Consider the following 22165-nt stretch of genomic DNA (forward strand, 5'->3'; position numbering starts at 1 on the left):
TGCAGGTCCAAAAAGCTTACGTGATCTTATAACAGTAAGGTGCTCCACTTATAACCTTAGGGGCACCACAATACTGGACCTCCCAAAAGTAAAATCAACAACCTTCGGGTTAAGATCATGGAGATATGCTGCATCGAAATTATGGAACGCTTTACCGGACGAGTCTCGAAAGATACAAACATTTACTACTTTTAAAAATTACTTAAAAACATTAGATCTCACGGGACTCTAGTGCGGTGAGGATCTATCATTGATTATATTCACTGTTTTTAATGATTACATTTTATACATTTTACTTGGTGACTACATTGTTAAATTCTTATATTTTAATATTAGCTAGTTCTTAATCTTAATTTATTTAAATTTATATACCTTCACAAGGCTTTATAATTTCCTTTTCTCTTTTTATTTCGTGGCGTACCTGTAAACTAGCTTTTAGCTAATCGTTCTGACCACGTTAAATAAATTGATTGATTGATTGATTGGTTGATTGAGACGCACAGTCTCAATAGGTATTCCTAGAAGAAAAATTTATCCCATGATTTTCTGTAATATATTTCTTGTTATTATCAAATGTTCAGTTATGGAAATATGAATAGACAAACATGCATTCACTCAACACGTCCTTCAACGACGAAATCCGCTATCAAAGTCATTCCTAGAAAACGAAATGCAAAAATTAGGACCAAACCAGAAACTAAAATCTGGAAACGTTGGTGTTTTCGAATCCGAAATCTGCACAGGTAGAATCCCGAATCCAGCACCTGGAATCCGGAATCCACAACATGGAATCCAGAATCTAATACTGTCCTGGATTACCTTACATGGGGCAAGACCTAGAGTGACTTAATTTTCCCACGAAACGCTTAAATAATCCGAAACTTCCATAATGCCACGCGAACCTCTTCAACGTTCCATCAGAATATTAATTTCTGACTAAATAGTTCCCATGTGACTCAAACGTCAGAAATTGCCGAAAGAGTTTATTCAGGACGAGTCAGTCAGTCTTCTAGTATACGCATCCTGACAGATAAAGAAAGGCAAATTGTGAACTTAAAAGTAAACATTACAAAATTTAATACCTAACTTTTTTGACACTGAAAAACGTGAAATCAAACTGCCATCGACATAGCCATCTTCGCCGAACACACATTTCCAACGTCTATGTCTCTGAAAAAGCCTGTCTGGATCACCAGCATTAGCTGCAGCAGAAGCATTGCCAGCTCTTAGGGAATGTGTACGAAGTAGAGAAATATCTGGGACAAGCCTCGTAAGGCTAGACTTAAAGTAATCTCTTATACATAAATAACTTAAGGGCTTCTTAACAGATACTAGCTAGTCCGTCTGTGACCTAATTTGAACTTGTACAAGGTCCTGAAGACATAATGTCTGCCTCGAGAGAACACTTTTCAGCCTCACTTAAATAACGCATGAAAGTTTTACGGGACAGGAAGTGGTAGAGCTCTCTGAAAGTACGACTTGGCTCCCTTTCCTAAGTTGATCTGTCTTACTTCTATCAACGTTAATAGTTACGCGGTCGCTGTGAAAACTTATGTCTCCATATTTGATTTGAAGAGCCTCCTCAATTCGAAAGGAACCAGCATATTAAGCCAGAATAAAAAACACACATTAGTAATTCAAGTAAATTATCTAGTTTCGATTTCTCAACCAGCTTTCTTATCATGTGTGGAGAAACTGGCTCTTTCTTATTATGAACTCGAGTTCCGATTATTCTCTTAGCCGCTCTGCTAACTGCGGGGAAAGTAAACCCGCCAAATGGTGTACCCATTGTATTCCATATATGGCAAAGTCAACTGCTGAGTGGGAATGGGTGGTATCCAGTAAATACTGTAAGTATAAAGCCACATGCTCTAAATTTGCAGGAAACGCACAGATCTCGGTCTTGGAACTGGCAAACTCCTTCCACCTAAGAAAAGTTCTCCTGCAGGCTTCGGTGGTACCTGGTGCTCTTGACACAACGACAGTTGCCGTTATTGAACATATCTATAAAAAAAGAAAAACAAACAAAAAGGGGGAGGCAAACAAAGAGCATGAATGAGGGCATTTAAGATCTGAATTGAGTCAAATCGATGAGAATACAACAGAAGTCACAATCGCTGGGACTGCATGTAAACGAGACATAGTTACGTCATCTGCGGTGTAGGCGCTCCGAACAAGAAACTAATGGTAAATGAAACAGCAAAAAACAAGACATTATCAGCGACAGGTCGAATGTTCTCGACACCACAGGGGCTGTGCATTTTATCCAGTCCTACATCACAGTGTCTCTGTGGGAGAAAAACGAGATGATTAAATTATCAAAGAAAACTCACGCCTCCGGAGGTTGCAGATCAAATATACCCCACAATTCTCTGTAGATTTGGGCACCGGGGGCCCTCAACACAAGCAAAACAAACAGATCGAACGTTACATATAACAACATAAGCGCTTTCATTAAAACAAACTAAGCATTCCCACGCATTGCGTTACTAAGGCAGCAGCCAAACAATGCGCAAACGTCTAGCTCCACTGTGGAGCGTTATTATAATACAGCCAAATACCAACAGGGGCTACATAGTCTTCAACCGAACATGGCACAACGGGTGTGCATACAAAATAAATCTTCACAATCTCCTCCAAAATACACATTTTAATTGTAGCCAAAATATGAATTAACTACTAGCAACAAACAATAGAAATTCAGTCAAGAAACGTAAACTTCATTGCAATCTTGGATGAGTCACAATTTGAATTGCCATCGACACCTTAGGGTACACCTGACTGGCAAGCTGAACAATAGCCATTAGAGGAGGTACAAAAACTCAAAGAGCAATAATTGTTACCCGCAACATCAAAACGAAACGCCAAACATCGTGACTCCAATGCCCTGGTACCGAACAATTTTTTCTTTGCTTTACCCTTAATTAAAGAATAGTTTATATTAATGATCCCTTTTATAAAAGTTTAATATTTGCTTTACAAATTTTGGGTGTTGTATTTATATTATGATGTTATTAATCTTAGTAAAGAAAATTATGTATATCTTTTAGAATAAGAACTTTATCAGTAGTAGTATTCAACTGTAAATGCACAATCCAACCTTCTGGCTGCCTTTGTGTTAATGAACAAATCCAATTTATTGGGGTGAAACAGCTAATCCCTTACAAAGAAATTTGAATGCGCACCATCGCTACATAGTAATGGCCAAAAATATGCGGACTTCCACGTAGTTACGATTAAAGAACCGACTGCCTCACAATCACTCATATGACTCAACACTCTACCAACGAGTGTAGTAGGTGGGACAAGCCAGTTGTTTTCTGGTGATCAATCCTGCGTAAACGCATCCACAGCTTCTGTGCCGAGTTGGAGGACTCTGAAGTTGAATCTTGGCAATTTGGTGTTATAATCGCAAGCAAATCTGTCAATCGAATGTGGGCCTTAGAGGTCTTCGAGGAAAAAAAATTGTCATCATGAACGGAGCAATCGTCAAATTACACTATCTTACTCACAAAATCTGCGTAGCAATCACGATCACGCGGCACCAAAGAAATATTCTACTAAATCTGACGATGGGAACATAAAAGAAAAATTTACGAGTCAATGTGTTGCAGCTCCTTTATCATTCTACCAACTCGAACGATTCTCACCACATTTTGATTATCTGTGTTGCAGCGAACTCTCCGACCGACCAGACGACTTTCAAAGGAATCGAGGGGGAATTTTAGGGTGACCAATTCCCTTCAGGTTGAAGAGTTTAGAGGTTGCTGGTCATGATTTGTGTGACATTTCCCCAGTTAGGTGTCATCAAAGTAATTTGATCGACAATGGAAGCAATTTTCTTCACCTGGATGGACGCTGACCCCGCTAAAACAGAGCAAGCCTCATTTAGGCCAATGTCACTCGCTTGCGAAAATGAATCCCGTTTGACTGTCAAGATTACAGCCAATCCAAGAAAATTTTCTTTCAGTCTCCCAATTGGACTTTTCTTTCTTAATTTCGAGGCCACAGCGTGAAAGATCTGCGCGAACAATGGAACTGTTAACCTGAGCAGAATTTAACAAGGAACCTACCTCAATACCGTCATCAAAAAATATAGCGATTGGAATTAGATTTCATCAATTGAGTTGTTAATTTAAATTGGCCACCGTAGAGAGTTTGTAAGCTGAAGTTTCTAGCGCGAGCCCTTCGTCGCTCTGACAACGAAATGACTTTCTAAAGGTCTATTTTATCTTCTCTGTCGAGGAATGATTGACATGCTTTCCACTAATACGCACGCTAGAATATTTTTGGTATATAATTGTAAAGTTTAAAACGAGCGTAGATCGAGTCTGAAAGGTTCAACAATCTATCTCCTTGGCAAAGTTAGGGGAGTACCTCTTCTTCCCCCCACCCCTCGCCCCCTTACACACTCCAAATGCCTGGGAGTTTCAGCCAAAAATAAGGCTAAGCTTTTCAGTAATTAGACTTTTAATTTGTTAATCCTGTTAATACAGTTACTCAGTATATCGTCTACTGTTTTACCGCGAGAAAGTACAAAATTTAAGCAATGACTTCGTGTTCTACCCTTAACAGTTTTTAACGTCAAGTACACGCCGCCCAGATTAACGCACAGTTGAGGTAGAGTCGCCCAGATACTTTTGTGCTACTGTGACCCATTGCTCTTTCTGCGTGCTCTTTCACGAAGAGTTAAACCCATGTCCAACGAACGCAAAAAAGATTGAAGTCCAATCCAGAAGACAGAACAAATACAGAACCTTATCAAGATAATGACTAAATTAACAAGAAACGCTGGCCTGAAAGTGGTGAGCAAGAATTTTTTGGCATGCGAACAGTGCAAATCAATACTGATCAGAAATGTTAGGCAAAATAGACCAAATTCAGAAGTCAAGGTTGAAGAATTTGATATGAAAATTTCCCAAAAGGGAAAGAGGACTAGTTAACATAGAATTCTAAGGGAAGTTGGGGGTTAAAATAATTGATATCAAACCTTCTGGGGTTTGTGTAGTCTCATCAATTGCCTCAAAATATACTTTTCAGAATTTAGATCTCACCAACTGACGTTTTCCTTAATTACAACGTATTTGAAATTAGATTAAATCATAATAATTAGATGGAAATCCATTTCAAATTGCCTTATCACCTGAGGCATGTTTATGTATTTCTGGAATTTCAACACTTGATCCAAAAAGGGATTGGAACACACTGGAGGGCATTTGGAACTGTCTCTCAATAACTTTGGTCTGTCCACCCAACTTTCTGCTTTCCGCGAAATCTTTCGCTCCATCATTTTCAAAGTGACGAAGAAGAGCTTCTCTCAAGGTATTACTAGCCCCTCTTCGGTTCGTGTTCTTTTTAAACTTGAGGTTCTCCGTCGCTCTGTACTCCATATAAAGCTCTACGGCTTTGTCCCATTTGATAAGAAACCGACCCTCCTCATTAACAAACCATGCATATTCTCCTTCTTGAATCAATTCTCGTATGAAAAGGTACACTGAATCCTTGTTCCCTTGATAACAAAAAAATATTAAACATCAGTTGTTCAGTTCGACAAATTTCTGCCAGGTGCAGGGTATTAGGTGTCAAAGCTTAAGCTTGCCTCGTATCTATTTACCTCCCGTCAGCGCAAATGTGTAACCTTCTGTCGAGCTGTGATTCAAAGGCGCACTTGGAAAATGTGAGTAAATTTTGCCACTTTGATTTAATCACGATACAGAGGACCAAGCATTAGACAGTGCTCTTCCTCAGTGACACAGAAAACAGATTTGTAGAATGTTCGGAGAATCCGCTGTCAACACGCGAGACTACTTACCTCCTCCTAAATTCGCCACTGATCTCAGCATGTTGGTCAAAAAAGAATATTTCTCCCAGATCAAGAAACCAGGAAATTGTGAACTATAGTAATGAACGAACCGCATTCATAGTCAACTCCGCAACTTCTAGTCCTTATTTGATTTTGATGCTAATTTCTCGGTATGTCCAAGCTAACCTTGTCCAAGGTACTTTTGCCACGGAATTCCAAACATCTCGAAAAAAATCGCTCTCGCATATCATCAGAACTACTTGTTTTTTTACCTTGGCGATTGAGATCAGTATCCTTGCTCAGGTGATTATCGAGATGCACACGCTCTGATTGGTCGAGAATTGCATCATATTTCGCAATAATCACCTAGCGCGAGGTAATTATAGCAGAGCGCTAGATCTCGAAATGGCTGTTTGGGCTTTGGCATTGTTGCGCAGGAAGCAATAAACGCGATGGAAGAAAATACAATTCTGACGAGCAAAATGACGCTACTATATACATTACTCCTTCTTCGAGGTAAAACAACTGCCTCGCATGACCGCCTTGAATTGACTTTACCAGGACATCATCGGAAAAATGAAAAAAACTTAAGCAACATGAACTTCGTGCAAATTCTTTGTTTTTAAAGCACGTAGCAATTTTGTGCTGCAATAGTGACTTTAGGATTTAAGGAGGTTAAGGAGGTTGCAAAGAAAACTTTCGAGCCAATGGAATGCGCTGTTTGGGGAGTATTTGTAAAATGGTCTGACATGAAAAGGGAAATACCTCTCTTTGACGCAATGGAAATGTTATCTTCAGAACCGGGACTTGGTGGTTCACTGGATGATGTTTCCAAATCTCCTAAATACCCTGCGTCCTTTGATAGATCACTTATGAGATGACAGCTTTCGTTCTCAGCGTTACACTCTGCTTGGTAGGCGAGAAAAGAAAACCATTATGAGATAATTTCAACATAAAAAGACTTACAAGGCTCCATAAAGCCTCCGTTGAAATAGAAATGCGCTTATTAACTTTCTCAGACAATAACCATAAACTCATTTATGTTTGACTGATATGTATATTGTCATTATGTTAGCACTGCACCTGAAAAAAGTTGCAAGTATCATGAAAGACACAGGTGTGGTATACCAGTAGAAATATTTCTTGATCACGCTGTCATCACAAATCACGCCCATGATCACCCTTCATCTGTGTTAACATCTCTGGCAAGTATGATAAGGGTGATCACAACAGCGATAAGGGCGTTCACACTTTGTGATCAAGCTTCAGACCGTTATTATTTGTGTTGAAGGTGATATCACACGATACTGTGGGTAGATTCAAGTTGCGACACTGCTACAAACATCATGATGATGATGATTCTCACTTGTGGGTTTCTATATTACAGGTCATATCCTTGCCATGCGCAGATTTTACTCTTGTCCAACACTTGCGACAAATTGATCTTAATCACCCTTCATGTTGTGATGACCGAGTTTACTGAGTTTCTCTTAGTTTAAACAAGGTGTAATAGACATCACTGATTTCAGCAGTGTGGAGGGTACATTAGTTACAAGTGAAACCAGAAATGAAACTCTAGCACAAATTAAAGCTCAAAATGTAAGAGTGATTAATTGTCACATAGTAACCATGCTTACTTTGTGCTTCCTCAGCGGCTTGCACAAGTTCTGACCAATTAATTTTCTTGAGATATTCTTTTGAAGCAAAGGTCCTTACTGAAAATCTGCCAGTTCAAAAAGGTTAAATTTAGTAAATTACATGTATCCACGCACTACAATTGATAAAAAACATAAACCTAATCCCTGAAAAAGATTGGTATTAGAGTGGCTCCATGTTACTTGTTGTATCATGTCTTTTTTTGGGACTACCCCTCTGTTTTCTGGTCCTTACCTCCAACCCCCTCTCTCACCTTGATGTCAAGTAATAAAATTAATACTAAAAGTTGCTTGGATGCATGTAGTACAACTAAAGTACAATCCTCATTGCAATGAAATCGTGACAAGATTTCTAAATCTCAATCTACAGATGATGTACCTCTTGGTCACGCCAGTTTTGTCCTTTAAGACGCGAGAGAGCAAGATAGTGAGTCTGAGTCCAGTAAGCTTCTTTGAACACAAACTTTAATCACTTGAGAGGCAGGTTACCTTTAGAGCTAACGAAACAACAACAACGCGATAGCGACTCTCTTATTAAAAAATATGTTTTTTTGTGTGTAACCCGAGAACTGACACGTGAGTAGTCCGAAGTGATTACATAACAGTTGAGAGTTACATAAGAAAGAAAAAGCAAACGTTGATGTCCGGAAGGGTTTTTTTGCATATCATAACATCTTTCCCTTTTTCCTATTTTTCTTTTTTTTTTTTTTTTTTAACTATAACTCAATGTCAAACTTTTTAGGTGGCTTGATCAATCGTCCATGTCGTGTCCGTATTTCAGTTGTAGTAGCTTCGTGAGGTGGTCTTGCACTCAGCTCTGTTTGAGGTGTTGGGGGTAGTTGAGATCTTGGAGGGGACATGGATGTTCCTACTTGAGAACTTGCTGGAGGGGGTTGGTCCTGTTCCTGCAGATTGTCTGGAACGGTCAAGTCATCTTCGTCCATTTTGAAGGGGGTTTCTTGAAGTGGTTCCATGGTAGAACGCAACTGCTTGCGATTACGCCTGTAGGATCTACCATTGACTTCAACCTTGTAAATGCGAGATGCCACTTTAGAAGAAACAACTGCTTTTGACCACTTTGTTTCTCCAGGCATCTTCATGCGCACTATGTCACCTGATTTGAGTTCTGAGAGTTGTTTAGCATGTTGGTCGAAATGTTTCGCTTGCTTGACACGATCCCTTTTGAGAAGATCACTAACTGTTTGGTCAGTCTTGAGTAAAGACTCTGAGAAGGGTAGAAGTGTCTTAGTTCGGCGACCAAAAAGTCGTTGGCACGGAGACATACCTGTCGCAGCAGTGGGGGTGTTGTGGTGATCCAATAAACCAAGATATGGATCGGATTGAGACAGAAGAGCTTTCTTCATTAAAGTCTTGCAGGTTTTGACTGCGCTTTCGGCCATCCCATTAGCTTGTGGATAGTGTGGTGAGGTGGTGATATGAGTGAACTTCCACGTTACTGCAAATCTTCGGAACTCTGAGGATGAGTACTGAGGACCGTTGTCAGAAACTACGTAATCGGGTACCCCATGTCGCGAAAAATGCATCTTCAGCTTGTGAACGACTGTCTGGGACGTAGTATCGGCAAGATGATCCAGCTCGATAAAGTTGCTGTAGTAATCAACTAATACGAGGTAGTTTCGGTTCTCGAAGGTAAACAAATCTGTTCCAACTCGTTGCCATGGCCTGTCAGGAACTGGGTGAGGCTGAAGAGGTTCACTGGCTTGTTCAGGTCTCACACTTTGGCATATAGAGCATTTATCAATACGATTCTTGAGTTGTGCAGACATTCCTGGCCAGAAGAAAACCTCTCTGGCCCTTCGAAGGCATGCTTGGAGTCCCTGATGGGACTTGTGTGTTTCCTCTATCATGTCACGGCGAAGGCTCTCTGGGACAACGATCTTCGTTCCTTTGAAAACTAGGCCATCTTGGAGCGTCATTTCATCTCGGTATTTGAAGAAAAGCTGTGCGCTTGTAGGTACCATGGAAGTTTTTGTAGGCCAGCCAGCGCGTATGACTTGTGACAACGCTAGTAAAGATTCATCCTTGGCCGTTTCCACTTGAAACTTGGCAAGTGTCGACTCTGATATCGATAAGTCTTCAACAAAGTTGACAGTTTCTAGATCTTTATAGCAGGATGAGGTGCTAGCATTTGGTACCTTTGACTGCTTAGGTAGAACGCGAGAAAGTGCGTCAGCGATGTACATCTCTTTGCCTGGCTTGTAAGTGAGATTCAGGTCAAATCTTTGAAGACGTAGCATCATACGCTGTAATCTCTTAGAAGCTGTATTGATTGGCTTCTTCTGTATAGCAATCAGTGGCTTGTGATCTGTTTCGACTGTGACGTGCTTGCCATAAATGTAATGCTCGAAGTGCTCACAAGAGAATACAACAGCTAAGAGCTCCTTCTCAATCTGTGCGTAATTTTGCTCTGTCGACGTCAGTGCCCTGTTGGCGTAGTGAACTGGCTGTCCTTCCTGAAGTAGAGTTGCGCCAATGCCATACTGTGAGGCATCGCACTGTATAGTGACATTCTTACTCACGTCAAAGTACTGTAGGACTGGGGCTTTAGTGATGAGCTCTTTTATCTCCTTAAAGGCTTTATCTTGGGGGTGTTGCCAATGCCATTCTATTTCCTTCTTTTCCAACTGTCTTAAGGGCTGTGATGCTGTAGACAGATGTTGGCAGAATTTCGCCAGATACTGCACCATTCCCAGAAATGTTCTGAGTTCAGCGAGATTGGTAGGCACCGGATAGTCCACTATAGCTTGTACCTTTAACGGGTCAGGTTTTAGACCTTCCGCTGTAAGGAGGTGTCCTATGAAAGGAACTTGTGACTGTCGAAGTTTCAACTTCTCGCTGTTGAGAGTGAGGTTTCTTTCTCTTGCGCGACTGAGGAAAGCCTTGAGATTCTGATCATGGTTGGCAATTGCAGCTTCATTAGAGTCTCCAAAACCGCAAACTAGGAAATCATCGGCGATGACTTCAACACCTGCGAGTCCTTCTACTAGCTCGTGCATTCGTTGTTGCCATACTTCTGGGGCTGAGTTTATTCCGAATGGCATTCTGAGCCATCGATAGCGACCAAAAGGTGTGTTCATGGTTGTCAAGTAACTACTCTTTCCATCAAGTTGTACCTGCCAGAATCCACATTTGGCATCTAACACGCTAAAGACTTTAGCACCACTAAGGCGAGTTGCTACTTCCTCAATAGTTGGAAGTGGATAATGCGAGCGTTTCACTGCGCGGTTGAGATCTCGAGGATCCAGACATACTCGTATTTTCCCGTTAGATTTCTTCACTATGACAAGGCTAGAGACCCATGATGTCGGTTCAACTACCTTGGCGAGGATACCACTCTTCACCATGTTATCCAGCTCTAACTTGAGGGTATCTCGAAGTGGGACTGGCACTTTACGAGGGGGATGTACCACCGGGCGGAAACCTTCGTCCACTTGAATGGAGTAGGTTCCTTCAAGGCAGCCAATTCCAGTGAAGATATCGGTAAATTCATATAGGATAGGATCACTTCTAACATTTGACGAGACGTCAATTCTTTCGTCGTGAATCGCATTTACGTCAGCATCCAAGATTTTGACCAGGTTCATCTTTTCACACGTCGTTCGACAGAGGAGGGGTGTCAAATCTTGCTTCACAATGTGATAAAGAACTCCATATTTTCTTCCCTTCCGTTCAGTTAGTAGGCGGATTTGACCAAGTGGCCAGACTACAGTCTTGTTGTGCATGATGAGCCTTGTAAACGACTGTTCAAGGTTTGTACACTGTTTGTCTCCTGTAGCCCGGATGTAGGCACTTTTGGGGAGAATATTACATGAAGCACCTGTATTAATCTGAAGTTGTACTTGGGCATTATTGTTAAGGCACGCCGTTACATAAGCTGATGTGGGGGAGGGTTTGTGGCTGTAGATTTCACAATCTTGTACGTGATTGACAGAGCGAGAGTGGCATTTTTTTTGCAAAGTGTCCGTCTCTGCCACATTTGGTGCATTTCTTGCCAACTGCTGGACAAGCTGACTTTTTCATCTCGTGAACAGTACCACAAAACTTGCATTCTCGTGTGTATACATTGTCGGGGTTACCAGAACTTTTCCCTCTTGACTTCCACGGAGGAGTCCGCTTCTTACCTGAAGTGTGTTTATGCGGTGTTGTATCCTCAGTCTGGGTCTTAGGCGGTTTCGTTTTCTTGGCTTTTACCCTATTCACATTGGCTTCTTCAGTTGTCATGTCTAAAGCGCGTATATCAGTTAGCTCTTGTGTTCGCAGGATATCCAACGCGTTATCCAAAGTGAGATCTTTCTTCTCTAAAAGTTTCTTGCGTGACCGATCATTCTTGACTCCAAGGATGAGGCGGTCTCTTATCAAGCTGTCTCTTAGGGTTAGGAACCCACAGTGTTCAGAAAGGCGCATCAGTGCTGTGCAATATTGATCGACACTTTCTCCTGGTTCTTGCTCTCTCTTGTTGAAGAGGTACCGTTCATACGTCTGATTTCGCTGCGGCAAACAACGAGATTCAAATTTAGCCAGGACGTCATCAATATTGTCAGCGCTTTCGTCTTCAGCGAAGGTAAAGGTGTCAAACAATTGGACTCCTTCTCTTCCAACGATGTTAAGAAAATGAGCAACACGGACTGGGCCGTCCTTTTGACTTATCCCAGCCGCCCGTTCATAGATTTGCCATGCTCTCTTAAAGTGTAACCAGTTATCGCCTCTACGTGACCTGTCTTCGAGATTAAGAGGATCTGGAGGTTTGGCTAGCGGTACTGTGGTGGTATAGATCGGTGCAGCAGCCGATGAACCAGAAGGTTGCTGACTAGCAGAGGTCGAGGTCATGACCAATATAAAATAAACTTCCACCAACAACAACAAAGCTCGTGAAACGTGATCCCACTTCTGACACCAAGTTTTGTCCTTTAAGACGCGAGAGAGCAAGATAGTGAGTCTGAGTCCAGTAAGCTTCTTTGAACACAAACTTTAATCACTTGAGAGGCAGGTTACCTTTAGAGCTAACGAAACAACAACAACGCGATAGCGACTCTCTTATTATAAAATATGTTTTTTTGTGTGTAACCCGAGAACTGACACGTGAGTAGTCCGAAGTGATTACATAACAGTTGAGAGTTACATAAGAAAGAAAAAGCAAACGTTGATGTCCGGAAGGGTTTTTTTGCATATCATAACAACGCCTTCCAGGTAACAAGCAGTCTTGATGTGGCCATGGTCTCTTGCGACCACCTCAGGCAATGGTTGACTGTCCTTGTAAGCATCGAAGACTAGTCTTCCAGCCGAGGTGGAGAAGACCATCTCAATAAACTGCTGAGCACCCTCTCTTGCAGCAATATGAATCAGGAGGCATAAAAACTGGACTTGTTGTGAATTTCCTGGAAATAAAAATTCAAAAAAAAATTCAAAAAGGAACAAAAACGAAATATAGGGAACAGTCATAAAACGTCAATCCTGTGATTGTGTATTACATTGTTGGCACAGAATGTACCACAACATTTCCTAATTAAAACTGTTGAAACATTTCCCTCCCCATCCTCCTTTTTCGAAATTGGACTGCCTGCAAAAACTCAAGATCAAAAAGGGAGTGTATAAAACGTATACAACAGGACAACTTCGAATAAAGACTGTATTCCAGAATAACAATATACAAGACAGCTTTCACGCATTCCTTTTCATTTTCTTTTTTGAGTTTTCATCAAGAGTTCAAAGTTCAATTCGTGGGGGGTAAGAAACATACAAAAATCCACGTGACACTCTCGGTCCAGTTTTCAACAGGGAGTGGGGTATTTCAACAAAAAACTTTTCAAAGATGGTAGCTAAATAACTGAAAAGGGGTGATCAATTGTGCATTCACTCACTGTTACCGTGGCATTCCCACTCAGTGATCCTTTCCTTTTACGTTCCTAAGTACATTTTTGTGTTATTGCACGTACATTTTTCTTATTGTTTTCGCATTCTTTTCACTCACGGCGATTTGTATTCTGTTATATTTTTGCATAACTCTGTTTTGTTTAATTTCATTTGTAAAAGTTTCTCAAAAAAATGTACATTGGAGTATCAGAGTGCATTAGGTTAACATAGATTCCTTCACTGCGATCATCTTTTAGTTCTTCCTTCTGTAGCGAACGCACCGGCAAATTTCAAGACAGTTACTCAAACCATACAATTTATTTGTAACCAGTGGTTTCTGAAACATGATTAACTTAAATTACACTACAACTAACTACCGACAACAATAATTACAATCACAAAGCGAAACATCCAACAGCAAAAGACAACGCAAAACCTACCTGACGGTTTGGACAAAAGGAGTACACGAGATGCAACAAAGAAATATTGAAAGGAAGACAAACTGAATAACATACTGTTCTTTTCGCGCGAAAATTTAAATCTATACATTCGGGCGCGGGGACTGAAGCCTAATTGGCAGATAAACCGCTGGCCCTTAAATTTGTTGTAACACCCTTCTTCGTGCTTGCAAGTCACACAGCGTTTGTAAGTGTCTTTCCTTGTCCGATTATATTTCCTCTGTTGTTTTGTGTTTTACTTTTCCTTCTACTTCGTAATAACTTGAAATTATTTGTTCCTTTTAGCAACCACGATCAACCGTAATGTAAATACATTTTACAGCGTTCGCGCGTTGAAACCTGACTTTGTTGGCAGTCACACTCACTTTCAAGTTCAACTGAGGCTCAAACCAACTTTTTTTCAAAATCATGATATCTTTTCTCATAGAAGCATCAAACTTCAATTTTCATACCATTGTACCTTCAAACATAAATATACAACAACCTCCAGTTGGCTTACAAATATGCTCAAATAATTGTCTGCATACATCATCCGTTATGAGAAACTGACAGTCCCCTGAGAGCAATTAGCTCAGAGAAAACTGTTATTCTCAAGGAACATGCAGATAATGTCCAAGGACAAATTTTGTTCATGGAAATTTTTGTGCAAATGAAGGGTTTACTGAGTAAATTATCAAATATCACCGATTTTTGCAAAGCATGAGAAAGACTGTCACCTGAACGGCTTAGAAACATTTTCAGTTCGCTTGGGATGTTCACATATCATTGTTCTACATAATACAACTTTAAAACGAACAAATCTGTCCCTTCTTCTGTAAACAACAGCAAAATGCTCCCCCGTCGTAACTTGCCAAAAATTTAGGGGCTTACAGAGCCAAAATCCGACTTGACTCTGGCCAACACGCCACGCACAGATGTAGACATTGGCATGATAATTTAAATTTAAGGTTTGAAAGTTGCCAAATATCACCTGATATTCCTTAATCTAAGCTGCCCAGGATATATTCCCTCATGTGATGAGTTTAGACCAATCATGCTCATGTGGAAAATATTTGATGGATTAGAAGTATCAGTATCTCTTAATTTTTCAGACTCTAGCTTAAAAAAAGCCATAATATACTGTCACTGTTGCCTTGTGACTATAATGTAAATATTTACTGAGGGCATCTTATCAAATGAGATAAAAACTTACCAAAAGCAGCATTTCTTTGTGGGTCTCCATCACTGCTATCAGAACTGCTGGCAGTGTGGTATCCCACTTCCTCACTGAAGTTTTTAAATTGGTTTGGGTTTTGAACCATGGCAACTGCTTCCGCTTCATCAGGAAAGTAAAAAATTTCAGTTGACCCTAGACGGGTATCGTTCTGATCTTCCAAGATCACATTGGCCCGACCAGATGATGGTGCCCCTGAAATAAATTCATTGAAAGTTGAAGATGTAGAAGTGCTGTAGCTAAGTTGACAATATTTGCTGGCTGAAAATCAAAACATATCCATATAGTTCAACATCAATATAGCTGCAGCCTTTTACATATAAGTATGATAAAAAAAATGAACAATGCTGTTACGTAAAAAAGTTAAAGGAATATTTAATTAAATAATGTAATATTACTTCTTAAATAAGGTATAATTAGTAACGAGCAACAAACCTGGGATAGGGCGTCCAAATATACCTTCAGGTGTAATGGCCAGTTTAACATTGCCAAAGATGACCTCTGCCTTGACAAATACTGCATGGACAGAGGTAACATTTGTGTCGAGACATGGATGAAATGAGACCCAAAAAGGACCTCCACCCTAGAATAAAGGAAGGATTAAGTATCTTTAGGAAAGGAGGCAAGTTTCTAAAGAAACTGTGGAGCTGTGTCAGTAGGAGAGTACAACAGGGAAATTTGGTTTTATCAAGTGAGTTGAAAATGTAAATTGGCCATGGTGGCTGTAAAGAGCCTTCAAGCTACATTTCAATCACTGGCTTTTCATCAATCATTCTGATGAAGGGCTGTTACCCAACTCAAGATTTCCCTCATGCAGCTGAGCTTCTGATATTATGCGATGGTACAATAATTTATTTCTCACAACTGGACTTAAATCACCTCCACTCCAAAGTTTGAGGAAATTTACAGAAGCAAATTAAGCAATGTGGCTACATATATATTATGTGATCAATATTCATGTAAACTATATTTCTTCACATAAGTGCCTGAACTCAGCTTATTTAAAATTTCATCTAAATCAAGAAGGGGCACTTATTGGAAGGAGTGCACTTTGTCAAGGGGGACACTTCAATTAATATACTATACAGAGTCTGTTGTAGTTGAAGCTTAAAATGTTTTTTAACTTTTTTAAGTTCCTTTTTCTGAAGAAACTGTATGATTAAGGATAATCTATCCCACTTTGACCTTTCTTAACACATGAAATAACCTGTAAAATGCAGAATCTCCAAAGTTTGAGGAAATTTACAGAAGCAAATTAAGCAATGTGGCTAATTTATATATATATAATGTGATCAATATTCATGTAAACTATATTTCTTCATATAAGTGCCTGAACTCGGCTTATTTTAAATTTTATCTAAATCAGGAAGGGGCACTTATTGGAAGGAGTGCACTATGTCAAGGGGGACACTTCAATTAATATACTATACAGAGTCTGTTGTAGTTGAAGCTTAAAATGTTTTTAAGCTTTTTTTTTTCAGTTCTCTTTTCTGAAGAAACTGTATGATTAAGGATAATCTATCCCACTTTGTCCTTTCTTAACACATGAAATAACCTGTAAAATGCAGAATCTCTTTTTTTTTCCAACACATCACATTAGGGCCTAATTACAAATATGACTTTGTTTTCTTTTTTCAGTTGCAGAGAGTTGCAAAATTTTTCAGTCTCTAAACTGAAGGTTATCATTACATGTACTTCAAAATTACCATCTCATACTGCCAGTCTTTTGGATTCATATGAATGTCATACCCAGCACCTGAGCAAAAACTTAACTAAGATCATGAAATCACAAGCAGTTATAAACCATTAGGCACCTTAATGGCAAACTTTACCTTCAAACGACTTTCTTTAGGATCCATATCAACCACATATTTATCAGGGTCTGCTAACAACTGCAAAGAGTTATCCTCTAGAATGTGATAAGAGGTCAGAGAAAGATAATAAAGTTATTCCTACAGTTAGGAAATTCAGAGTAACTAAAATGCATTGCATTCTGTGCATATATATAAAGAGCTTTCTAAAATAACGTGTACCAGATATCAATGAAAGTAAAAAAGTCCCACATCACAGACAATTGGGCTGGATTCTGTGTGACAATTACCTTGTGTCAACTCTGGATCACTTGATTGTTAAGAAGATTCTCCTTGTCAGCACCTTGGGAAACTTATAGAGAACAGTATGGAGAATATACATTCAGATGGTAGAGAGTAAAAGGTTAAAAGAATGATCAAATGATATAGCTCCGATCAAATCATTTCCCAAAACAGGCCCAAAATATAAGTCACAATTACCATCAGAGACGTCCTTAGCTTCCTCAAAACCTGCATCAGATAAGCCTGAATCAGGAAACACTTGCAGTTTCTCATCAACCTTAATTACCAGTATTTGAAAAAAAAGAGACATTAACTTAAAGGCAAAAAGTTTTCAAACTGATGCCATAACAATATTGAAACATTGCACCTTTTCTATTCTGTTTTTTACATTTTTTCCTTTTCCAAGAACTCTATGCATAATGAAGTAGTCAGGGCTTGCCAGGAATTTTTCCTGAAACTTATCTAGGGCAGTAAGATGAATTATAGTTGCAGTAATTTATAGACATAAGCATTCTGTTCAGGGGATATCCTTTATCTCAAGACAGAACATAAGTTTTGAGAAAACTTTGGTAGCATACACCTGCCCTAAATATACTTGAGTTCTCCATGGGTTTGTATCATATACCTCTGAAGATGTGCTGGCACAATCACTTGTCTCATGATTACTATTAACTGAAAGTTTCACTTCAGATCCAAATGGTGACTGAAACACTTTAGGTGACATCTGGAACATATGCATCAAAATACGGAACCTTATTAAGATAATTACTGAATTAACAGCAAATGCTGGCCTGAAAATGGTGATTGAGCAAGAATTTTCTTGGCATGTAAAACATTGCCAATTAATGCTGATTGGAAATGTTAGGCAAAAAACTAGAATTCAGAACAGGTTGAAGAATTTTGATATGAAAACTTCAAAAGGGAAAGAGGACTAATAATTACTGAAATACGAGGGTAGGTGGGGGATGTGTATTGAACATTATACACCCAGAGGACAGAAGTTGAAAAACTAAACACCATTGTTCCCCATGGATACTTTGTACAGTTGTCATCCGCAACACCTGTTCATGTGATAAGGATTTACAAACCCAGTCAGCAGTTTTTAACAGAGGGCACTGAAAAACTCTCATGTAAATATGAACTGTGCTCGATTAGACCACAAAAAATATTCATTTTGGCAGTACCCAATTTACAGATACTTAGGAGGATTTACTTAAGACATAAACATATACTACATAACAACAGAGATTGTACAGATTTTTAATTGCTGATGTCTGGAAATGTTTATAGGCAAACAAATAGCAGTTCAAAAGGGACTGAACAATAATTGTTCAAAATTATTTTGATCAAAAAATTCCAAAATCAAAAGAGAAGGCGGGCTAACGAGGATGTGCTGGGGATTAACATTATGGATATTACACTAAGGTGTTAAACTTCAAAATAATGTCTGAAATATACTTAAAACGTGATAATTCACTGGAAGTCCACTTCAAATTACCTGATCTCCGGGAAGTTCTTCACTTGTTCCAAAAAGTGAATGAAACACTTCGGAGGGCATTTGAAACTCTCTCTCGACAATTTTGTTCTTTTCCCCAACCTTTCGGCATTCTTCGTACTCTTTTGCTCCATCTGCACCATCACAATAGGGATGAAGAAGGGCCTCTCTAAAGCTGTTGCTGGCCTTTCTCCGATCGATGCGTAAGTCATACTTGGGGTTCTTCTTCGCTCTGTACTCAATATAACGTTCTACAGCAATCTCCCATTTGATACGGAACCGACCCTCCCGATTAACGAACCATACACACTTTCCTTCTTGGATCAATTCTTGGATGAAGTGGTACACTGTATTCTTTTTCCCTTGCGAATAGAATACATTGATCATTAATTTTTTAATTCGAAAAGTTCTTGTCAGAGAGACAGGGGGCTAGACGTAAGATGTGTAAAGTTAATGTTTTCATCTTTTAGTAGCTCTAATTCGCGCGCTTTTACCGTGTTAAGTAAAGTGGGCTTGGATAGGACAGCAATTAAAAGTAGGAAATAAAAATTCCTGTTGTGATTCAATTAAGATATAGAGGAAAAAACACAAGAGAGTTTCCTTTTCTCGGTGACACACAAAATAGCAAATCAGTAAAAGTTCCTAGAATTCGACGCTAGTTCAACAAATTGCTTACCTCCCCCAAAATTCGCGTCTAGTTTCGACATGTCAGATGTGGTATAAAACTGTGCAAGTCCTAAGAAGTTTTCTCTGGATCAAGGCTTTTAGGAAGTTATCTTGCTCGAGCGTTAGTCCAACTGTATAGAAAAAGAGCACAACTACATGTGAATTTTGATTGGAAGAGTCCGTTTCCTTGTGCACTCTGTCCAAGTAGGTTCTAGATTGTGATTGGTTAAAATTTTGATACTCCCTTCTGATTGGCAGAGCTTTTTGGTCGAAGTTGGAAATAGCCGGAATGCTAATGCCAATGCTAATAATGTGCAACTTGCACATTATTAGCATTGGTTTCATCCAACATGGACATTATTCATCTTGGGTAATCTATTATTAACAACTGAGTTGATCACGTAACTTGGCCACCGCAAAGAGTTTCAAAGCTGACGTTTCGAGCGTCAGCCATTCGCTCTGACGAAGGGGTAACGCTCGAAGCGTGGCCGATTTACGTGATCTATTCAGTTGATAAAAATTAATTACCTGGTTGAACTCTCCCACCAAGGCAGCACCACAGTTTCTTTAGAAACTTACCCCCATTATTTCAAGTAGACTACTTAACTACTTCGAAGAACTAAAACGTTTTTTTTTTGGGCTAAACTTCAGAATACCCCGCAACTCATTTACATGTGTCGGGAGGCTTTGAAGATCGAGGCATAACACAATAGACGCTATTCTTATTCAATGACATGTAAATAAGTTGCGGGGTATTCTGAAGTTGCTCCTTTTTTTGTCTGTTTGTTTGTTTTTTTCTCACCGCGAACTTACGTGGCAGAAGTTATAAGCATTTTTCTCCTTTCAAGGCTCTTATACGAGCGTTACGAAACCAATTCAGGATATCTGTCACGCATTACGCAAGTAGTAATTAAAACACTTGTGTTTTTTTGTGACTCTTGTTTCCCCACGCGCGGCTACGATCTGATCAAAACACGCTTTTTTTTCGAGCTGTATGAATTCTAACTGAATTTTTGCAAATAAAATTCTATTTTTTTTACAGCCGTGAAGCTTGACTTATTAATCTTGTATTTTTTCTGGCAACACAAGGTGAGACAAAATTTTAGATACAGAAGTAACGATCGATCTTGTGGTCTGATCGACCTAATCTTCGGGAGGGGTATGGTCGTTAACCCTTCAACCCCCCAGATCTGATTTTCAATTCTCCCCTCTAGCTGCTTCGCGTCTCTTTGTAAATTATTTACGAGAATTTGGAGTTAGATCAAGGCAACAAATTCCTGATAAGTTTGACTATTCTCATTACCGTTTGCTGGATAATGTGTGGGCATCAGAGAGAATTTACATGTTTCAGATATCACTTTTTGCCGCATTTTTTTTTCTTTTTAATCCGGCTGCTACCACTCCAGAATTAATCACATTTCACCGTGCTGACGAAAAATTGTGATCGTCGTGACTGGGATGACGTGACAGCACTTAAACCATCGATGAAACCCTATTACCTCTCATGTAATTATGCGTTTTCGATTAGTGTAATTCACAGAAGAAAGCCCGGAAATGCACACGGAACAATCTGATGTGACGCTCTTTTCGTTTTCGCTCCGTTTTCTCTTGTCTACACAAGAAAAAGAAGCGTTTAAAAACGAAGTGTTCACAAAAGACCGCGTTTTCTCCTGGCAGTGTTTTCGGGCGTTTTAGTGTGGATGATAGGCAAACACAGTGATACAAACAAACGACCAAATCTGACACGAGGATTTCCTTTAATTTTTTAATAATACTGAAAAACAGAGATAACAAGAATTTGGTATGATTTGCGACGACATTTCGATCATATTTGAGGCGTTACTATATGAAATTCACCAAAATGGACTAGGAACTACACTAAGACAAAAATCAAAAGTTAGAAATTGAAAGGAAAGTAAAATGCAAATGATAGTAAACTGTTGTACCTAAAGAGTAGATCCTCGTGCAGAAAATAGAGTTAAACCTTATGTGTAAGCTACCCGCGTGGCGATTCAAAAATGAATAAAGCTGTGACTCTGAAATGCGAGCGTGTTTGATCTGAAGTCTTGTTGAATCATTAAATAATTTGTAGAAAAATAAAGATCAATTAACAAGAAGTCATCCAAAACAAAGGTATCAAAAAGTATCTCGCTGTTTTCGAACGAAAACATTTGTTCAGGGCCATAGTCTTCAAGCTCTCGTTTAGCTCTTTGAACTGCGGGGAAAATATCGATTCAGTTTCATGCTTTTGGTTTCATCGATCATTGCATCAAAACAACAAATACCACATGTTCATTTCTTCAAAAATTTAGACTTAACTGTCCGTACCTCAGTTATAATTCTACATTATTACTGCCTATGATTTGATTCATTCATGTGAAAATATCCGCGAAAGCGTGAGATTAAACACATTTTATTCAAATTTATATAATTCCGCTTAGTTCCTTCCATCTCTACTCTACGACGAGTACGTAGAGTATTTCACCCTTCCTCATCCAGAAATGATAAACAGTCAACTTCCCCTTACAACATCAGCACATTATTAAGCAAACTGGTAATGAGAAAAGAAGACCTTATCAGCCTTAGAGTGTCGTATATAACACTAAATTCTCCCAACTATTTCAGTTCGGAAGAAATTTTCGTCCATGTAAATTATAAAGACTAGCTCAAGTTAAGTTCTACATTGGATGTCGGGTAATTTTCCTTCTACAATTTTTGAAATAAATATTTCTCAAAAATGCGATTTGGGGAAATAATCATAACTTGAAATGAGAGAATAATAGACTCTAGAGGGAAATTTACATTTTCTCACCAAAAACAATTAATGAGAAAGGTTCGGAAAAAATGTATAACAATTCGATCGCAACTATTTTCCTTTTTCCAGTATCCTTGCCTTCAGGCATTTAGGAGT

General features: G+C 39.2%; 2 protein-coding genes and 1 long non-coding RNA gene across 3 annotated transcripts in view; all 3 read right to left on the reverse strand.

Moving 5' to 3' along the window:
• LOC149038030 (uncharacterized) overlaps window positions 1–22165 on the reverse strand; it is a 92589-nt gene that overhangs the window by 24316 nt on the left and 46108 nt on the right. The window lies entirely within an intron of this gene.
• Window positions 12595–16946, reverse strand: LOC149038034 (uncharacterized). Its single transcript, XM_089188361.1, has 4 exons — window positions 16833–16946; window positions 15436–15583; window positions 14980–15195; window positions 12595–12854 (listed from the first exon to the last, which is right to left on the reverse strand). Exons 1-4 carry the CDS (start codon window positions 16857–16859, stop codon window positions 12595–12597), a joined length of 651 nt encoding a protein of 216 aa, XP_089044487.1. The 5' UTR covers window positions 16860–16946.
• On the reverse strand, window positions 17194–19412 carry LOC149038035 (uncharacterized). Its single transcript, XM_089188362.1, has 4 exons — window positions 19265–19412; window positions 18592–18950; window positions 17719–17817; window positions 17194–17370 (listed from the first exon to the last, which is right to left on the reverse strand). The coding sequence occupies exons 1-4, from the start codon at window positions 19293–19295 to the stop codon at window positions 17194–17196; spliced, it is 666 nt and encodes a 221-aa protein (XP_089044488.1). The 5' UTR covers window positions 19296–19412.

Source organism: Pocillopora damicornis, chromosome 11, assembly GCF_964200805.1.
Source record: "Pocillopora damicornis chromosome 11, jaPocDami1.2, whole genome shotgun sequence".
Lineage (NCBI taxonomy): Eukaryota > Metazoa > Cnidaria > Anthozoa > Scleractinia > Pocilloporidae > Pocillopora > Pocillopora damicornis.

What these genes read in the sequence shown, in the direction of transcription:
- LOC149038034 (XM_089188361.1), bottom strand. Translation starts at nt 16,859, where the DNA reads ATGGATCCTAAAGAAAGTCGTTTGAAG. An exon ending in ATTTGGACGCCCTATCCCAG is followed by an intron (nt 15,196 to 15,435) that starts GTTTGTTGCTCG and finishes AATTTATTTCAG; the next exon opens with GGGCACCATCATCTGGTCGG. An exon ending in ACAAAGAAATGCTGCTTTTG is followed by an intron (nt 12,855 to 14,979) that starts GTAAGTTTTTAT and finishes TTTTATTTCCAG; the next exon opens with GAAATTCACAACAAGTCCAG.
- LOC149038035 (XM_089188362.1), bottom strand. Translation starts at nt 19,295, where the DNA reads ATGTCGAAACTAGACGCGAATTTTGGGGGAG. An exon ending in AGACGCGAATTTTGGGGGAG is followed by an intron (nt 18,951 to 19,264) that starts GTAAGCAATTTG and finishes TCTATTCGCAAG; the next exon opens with GGAAAAAGAATACAGTGTAC. An exon ending in GTGCCAGCACATCTTCAGAG is followed by an intron (nt 17,371 to 17,718) that starts GTATATGATACA and finishes CTGGTAATTAAG; the next exon opens with GTTGATGAGAAACTGCAAGT.